Source organism: Prenolepis imparis, unplaced genomic scaffold, assembly GCF_030444845.1.
Source record: "Prenolepis imparis isolate NDT839.2.m4 unplaced genomic scaffold, iyPreImpa1.0 SCAF_4, whole genome shotgun sequence".
NCBI classification, from domain to species: Eukaryota; Metazoa; Arthropoda; class Insecta; order Hymenoptera; family Formicidae; genus Prenolepis; species Prenolepis imparis.
The window spans coordinates 7955498-7962027 of record NW_028141162.1 but is presented as its reverse complement, the minus strand read 5'-3'; the positions used below and the strand labels follow the sequence as shown (position 1 = coordinate 7962027).

At 30.5% G+C, this 6530-nt stretch overlaps 2 protein-coding genes across 2 annotated transcripts; one reads left to right on the top strand and one right to left on the bottom strand.

Moving 5' to 3' along the window:
- Positions 1-1843: 1843 nt before the first annotated feature.
- On the bottom strand, positions 1844-3841 carry Cdk7 (Cyclin-dependent kinase 7). Its single transcript, XM_083036113.1, has 5 exons — positions 3624-3841; positions 3298-3357; positions 3105-3213; positions 2501-2946; positions 1844-2399 (listed from the first exon to the last, which is right to left on the bottom strand). Exons 1-5 carry the CDS (start codon positions 3693-3695, stop codon positions 2052-2054), a joined length of 1035 nt encoding a protein of 344 aa, XP_082892239.1. The 5' UTR covers positions 3696-3841; the 3' UTR covers positions 1844-2051.
- Positions 3842-4071: 230 nt separating this feature from the next.
- Mrps30 (mitochondrial ribosomal protein S30) lies at positions 4072-6512 on the top strand. The gene is made up of 4 exons (XM_083035993.1): positions 4072-4697; positions 4953-5575; positions 5662-6055; positions 6241-6512. Exons 1-4 carry the CDS (start codon positions 4087-4089, stop codon positions 6449-6451), a joined length of 1839 nt encoding a protein of 612 aa, XP_082892119.1. The 5' UTR covers positions 4072-4086; the 3' UTR covers positions 6452-6512.
- The last annotated feature ends 18 nt before the right edge of the window (positions 6513-6530 follow it).

The following is a 6530-nucleotide window of genomic DNA, read 5'->3' as shown; positions in this document are numbered from 1 at the left end:
GTGGTACCGAGTAGTAGCACAACATTTAATCTATTATAATTCTTAGTTATTCTTGAAAGCAGAGACATGAGAAATAATTCCATTAGTGTATTTAGTGATACATTTTAAAGCTAAATTCTTCTTATAATTATATTTAATTCATAAGTTTTTTAACAGAACACAACGTAATAACAGAAAAGAATTCATATTTACCTTCTGCGTAAATCTCAATAATAATTTAATATTATGATCTTTCTATATCACGGCATATCTAGACATACCCAGTGCTTAATCTTTTTATTTAAAACAGATTATTCGATTGCATTTCTTTGTTTCCATCGATTGTCGTGCTCCTTTATTAATTTCTTGAGAATTTCAATACTTAACAATATTAATATTATACACTTAAGAGCAGTTACTGTGTTATACAGAAATAGTACATAAATATTATAATTCAATTCGAATGATAAAGGGACCACAGTACAATCTGTTAACGTGAATTTATCATTTACAGCACATTTATGGTGCTTTTTGAAGTCAGACTTCAAATTAAATTACTTTTAATTTACCTATTATTATCAAAATGTGACGATTTGATCTAACAATAAAACGCAATATACTATATACTTGTAATAATGTAATATAGTTGACAATATGAGAGAAAAGTATGTAAATAAAATGTGCTTTGACACGGATTAAAATAATCTTATGAGACTTGATATGTGAATATCTATATAAATTAATGATGGCCAATAATATCCAAACGCATATAATTATGCAGTTTATGTTACAAAGAACTTTTTGCCCCTTTAATAATTTAGGGAATTTAATATATACAAGAATGTGCGCACATAAGAGTAAACAATTATTTCAGTATTTAAATATTATCATCTTAAATTGTGCTTATGTATATCTTTTTCTTTTTTTTTCCAATTCCTTGTTCGGCCTTTGTCGTTAAAATTTAAGATATCGTGTATTGTTGCACTTTATACATTATAGAAGCGGAATGACGAGAAACAGATTTCTTCCCTTCGTGCGAATGCGGCCAATTCGTGTTGATATGTACATTAATATACTAAATTAAGAATAATCCTGTACGAAATTGTATTTTTGTTGTAGTACAGCAGTATTGATTTACTGTTAGATGTATGTATGTACATATATACATATATATCGAACACATAATATACATGTATATCGAACACAGATATACACTGACAATAGTTGGAGGTATTTTCAATGCAGTACAATCAAGTGTGAACATTATTTACAAAAATGTTAACAGAATGATAGAACATAAAATGTTTTTCAATCAAAAATTAATTACTTCGCGAAATGTAAGTTTCGCGAAAAAGCTTTTGTAATTTAACTCGTTTTTCTTTTCTTTTTGTCTTAGAAAAGCCAATAAATACAATATGATCACACATCAGTGAATTGAAATATCCTCAGAGCATCTGTACTTACTCTGTGATGATCACATTAGCTTAAAAGAAAATTTACTCGAGATTAATGCTACGCTAGTTTGTGATTTTAGCTAGTCGCTTCTTTCATACTTTAAATTGGATGTTTCATAGTTTATAAAATCGTTCGAGAATCAAGCGTTTCTTACTCATTTTTAAAGTAATAAAGCATAATGCAGTGTAAAACGTTGTGTATTTCAACGTGCATATTATTATTGCTACCTGTTATATGCAACTCTTCCTATTCCTCACTTAATTTCCGTTTTATCAACCATTTATTAATCGTCAAAATTTACTGTGACCTGCTTAGAAAAGAGATTTCTTCAATACTCACATTAGAGTTATTATTAGTTTCTTATCAAACTTTGTATAAGTTTCATATAAGTCCCGAATTATATTGAATATTTGTAAACATTTCTAAACACACATGTTTATTTCACGTGTACGCAGGTACAGAAATTATTGGAGAAAAATTCTAGTGTATAATACTTTTATAATATCTGCTGCAATGTGATATAATACTTGCACCTGCAGTATCACAAACTTCTGTTTGTCTAATCTTCAGAGATTTGTAAACGATTTCTTGATTCATCCACTTGTAATATCAATTGATTAAAATTGTAATCTTTTAGCTAAAGAGGCACCTTCTATTGACTCGAGCAGTTTTCTTTTCAAACTAGGTCTTTCTTCACGTTGGCGTTTAATAGTCGTAGGTAGAGGCAATTTAGATCCAGGTGTAGGTGCGGGTTTGTTACTGAAATATGGCATCTGTAGTGCTTGATCGCATGTGCATCTTTCCAATGGATTCACGTTCAAGAAACTAGCAATTATATCCAAAAGATCATCACCAGCAGCAGTGAATATATGCTTCAATGGCGTTCCGGGAAATGGTTTGAATTGAATGAAATCTGGTAATTCAGTCATTCCTGGCCATGTTTCTTCTGTTGGAGTACCCAGTGTCTAAATAGAAAAAAATATTCAACACGGACTACAAAAAAATTATATAGATATTAAAATAATTTTTTAACAATATATTCTAAAGATTGATAAAATGATATTACCTGAAATATCCTAGTGAGCTGATCCAAATCAGATTCACCAGGCAAAAATGGTATCCGCAGTAAAAGTTCAGCTAGTATACAACCTACTGCCCACATATCAATCCCAGTTCCATAAAGTCTAGCACCATAAAGTAATTCTGGTGCTCTATACCATCTTGTGACAACTTGATGAGTATTTATACGATTAGGTGATCCAAAAAATTTCGCTAAGCCAAAATCTCCAATTTTTAGAACACCTTCTGAATTCACTAGCAAATTGTTTGGCTTTAAATCTCTATGAAGTATCCAATTAAAATGGAGATAATCTAAGCCTTGCAGCGTTTGGATCATGTATGCTTTGATATTTGCTGCAGTTAAAACTATATTGCTGTCCTTTATTATCACTTCCAGATCAGTGTCCACAAAATCAAATACTAACGACACATTTGATTTATGACCAAAAACATCTGAAATTAAGATATATACTTATAATATATAAAACTTATAATTATAAAAATTTATTTTTATGTTAAACTGTATTTATTATACAATTTTAATATCATTATTTCACTTTTATTAAATTATTAATCAAATCTTTATATTACAATATAAAAATAACACATACCCAATAAGCCAATGATATTGTCATGCTTTAACTCCTGCAGTAGTTTAATTTCTCGCAGAGCAGTTCTGTTTATGCCATCTTTGGCTTCTGCGCGACTTCCGACTTTGATCTAAAGATATAAAAAGATTAATACAACTTTATATACTATAAATTATACAATATATATTTTCTATGTATAATGAGAAAAGTTAACCTTTTTCACAGCCACTATTTTATTTGTTTCTACATCTTTCGCTTTATAAACCGTGGCAAACTGGAATATATAATAATATATTTATATTATATTTATAATATATTATGTGTAATTTTAGATTATATATTAAATTATATAAATAAATCTATATGTATATAATATGTGTATTATGCAAGTAAAAGCATTTATATATATCTAGTATTATATATATATATATATAAGAAATAAAATAAACGTGTATAAAGTTGACAAATTTATAATAAAACAATATATATTAAACAGTATTAAACAGTATATATGAAATATGACAAAAAAAATTTTATAACCTGTCCTTCGCCCAAAAAGTCGATTTTCTCGTATCTTCGCACTTTTTCCATTATTGCAAAAAGTTGTTCCATATATGAGGACGTTTTGCTTTTTTAAAAATAATTTCTAAATAATTCATTCGTTCTCTGTACTACATTATGTCACTTTCCTCGATGTATTTACAAATTTTTTTGTGAAATGGAGGGCCATATAAAAGGTTAAGGTGCCTTTTCATGCTGACGCTCGACGCTCATTTTTAGGGTGAAAACCCGTGCAGCGGAATAGCAGAACGCGGAACGAAAGCGGAACCAATCAGAACATTCAATTCCGCGTAAAGGAAACGAGGAACGGCTCTGATTGGTTCCGCTCTCGTTCCGTGTTCTGCTATTCCGCTGGATGGGTTCGCATCCTTAGCGTCACGTGACCAAAAATAAAGATACCAATTCGTCAATTTTGGTCACGTGACGTCTTTTGACGCTAAAAATGAGCGTCGAGCGTCAGCATGAAAAGGCACCTTTACGCAGTTTTTTTCAAGTCGAACCGAATAATCATACGAAAGTGTGCACTTCTGCTTGGAACTTGGAACTTTCAAGCAGGTTAGGTCTGGTATTTTTATTACAAGATATGTTTGTTCAAAAAATTCGACAGAAATTACTGCTTAATACAATAACCAAATATGGCAAGCAGAAGAGGTATAGCACCTCTGCTATTAGCGAGGTGAAGGACGAAGTGAAAGAAGTCACAGCAGGACCGGTGTATCTACCTGTCGAGAAATTGGGCTTCAAAGTCAAATCGAAGAAGAGGAAGCAAGCTTGGCATGAGAAGATCAAGAGCTTGCCTACTGTGGAGGAGAAATTGTTCGAGTTCAATATGCCACGTTATTACGGTTGGAAGTCGCTGTCCTTGAATGAACATACCATACCATACAATTCTCTGTCACATGCACAATATATTACGCGGACACATGTCGTCAGAGAGTCTGGTCTTCCAGCCTACTACAACGATGTCATTTCCACCGAGCAGTTAGACAGCATTGTACAAGCAATAAAAAATGACGTAGAAGATAATATAGTCTTTGAACATTGTATCAGAAGGTTGGTATATTTCTATTATGTTTTCTTGCAAATTCAAAGTGTTCTTTAGTTCTAAAGAATTATGCAAATGCTGTTATCTATTGATTTTTGGCTATTATATATATATATATATATATATATATATATATATATATATTAATGGCTATTTACAATTATTTACTTATGCTCCAGTTCTACAGATTTGCAAGTTTTTTTTTCTTATATGAATATGTTATATTATCTTTTGTGTTATAATAAATTTTATGAATGTTGCAGAAGAGAACACGAGATTAAAACTGATATATTGGATGAAAAAATTGGGAATTTAGAAAGGAATGAAAAAAGAGATAACCATATATGTCAAGCACTCATTCAAAAAATTAATAGAACAATACTGATACATCTCTCATCTATGTATCCGCATTTATTACACACTGAAGTTGATGTTGAGCCGAGATTGGAAGCGTCTTGGTTTGCTGGTGGTATAGATCCTCCGAACTTTAGGAAGAATTATAGAAAAAGAGTTAATTATCTGAAGAAATCTATTAATGACCCGGTAGATTTGCCTGTTCAATATGTGGGTCAGCCAGTCATGCATTTGAGATATAAGCATCCACTGAAAGAGATTATTTCCCTAAGCGAATGTGAAAATCCAGCTTTGGATGTACCCACTTTTAAGTTGAGTCCAATGGTACTGGCATATAAACTTGGTCGAAGACATTTGACTAATATACCTGGATTTTGGCCTGGTGATGAAAATGAATTTGGACTCTTATCTTATCATAGTTGTACAAGTTTGCAAAAAAGGCCAAAAAGATATAATGATACATCTGAAGCACTTACTGTACAGGCAATATTAGCATCTTATAGTTGGTTATTGTCGCAAGCCTGTTACCAAGGTATTTATATATTCAATGTTTTGTTTTAAATACTAATTTAAATATTAATTTTATATATATATATATATATATGTATAAAATTTCAGGTTTTGCTACTTTTAATGATATTACATATCCCTTAACCACTCAGACAGTTATAACAAATGGGCAATGGTGGTCGTTCTTTGTCTATCAACTTAATACTACATTGATACACTCTGAATACGCTGATGAAAATCCAAAGCGTAACATATGTTGGGTCACGGAACCGATAAAATTATTTGATAAGATAGAAAATGAAAAAGTTCATGGTTTAAATGAAGAAGTCCTCAAGACTTTGATTAAATTTTATACAAATATCCCTGAAGAAAGGATAGGTGTAAATATGAAACCATATTTAGGAAAATTCAAGAAAGTAATAGCTGATATAACAGGCAGTCAAAGAAGAAATTGGTTCGAGAAAAATTATAAGCATCTCGTGTGTAACAGATCAAGACACAGGTAATGTGTAGTAACAGTAAATAATATTAATAATATGAAATATTATTTTAATAATTATGTATAATATACACATCTATTTTTATTGAAAGTTTATATACACTGTATATAAATTATTTTAATAAAAATAGATTAATGACAGTAATAGAAATATTTCTCTTATTAATCTGCAATATATTTTTTTCTAGACGAATACCGGAAATATATGATTGGCAGAAGATCTATATTCTGCGACATAAAACTCGTCCGATGGATAAGAAACGAGAACCATGGGAATTTGGCATCAAAATGTTTAGACGTAGGCTAGATGATCACCAGCCACCCTATATACCAAGATGTTTGCGAAAGAATTCTAAGAAGAGAAAGGTAGGACGATGGGAGAAAATGTATTATCCATAATTACAAGTACGTATAACACCATATATTGAATGCATAAATATATCAATGATTAAAAGATTAATTATATTTATATCAATTT

Coding starts and splice junctions, on each gene's coding strand:
- Cdk7 (XM_083036113.1), bottom strand. CDS start 3,695: ATGGAACAACTTTTTGCAATAATGGAAAAAGTGCGAAGATACGAGAAA. Junction 3,358..3,623: donor ACTTTTTGGGCGAAGGACAG/GTTATAAAATTT, acceptor TATATATTCCAG/TTTGCCACGGTTTATAAAGC. Junction 2,400..2,500: donor AGCTCACTAGGATATTTCAG/GTAATATCATTT, acceptor TTTTCTATTTAG/ACACTGGGTACTCCAACAGA.
- Mrps30 (XM_083035993.1), top strand. CDS start 4,087: ATGAGCGTCGAGCGTCAGCATGAAAAGGCACCTTTACGCAGTTTTTTT. Junction 4,698..4,952: donor TTTGAACATTGTATCAGAAG/GTTGGTATATTT, acceptor TGAATGTTGCAG/AAGAGAACACGAGATTAAAA. Junction 5,576..5,661: donor GTCGCAAGCCTGTTACCAAG/GTATTTATATAT, acceptor ATAAAATTTCAG/GTTTTGCTACTTTTAATGAT.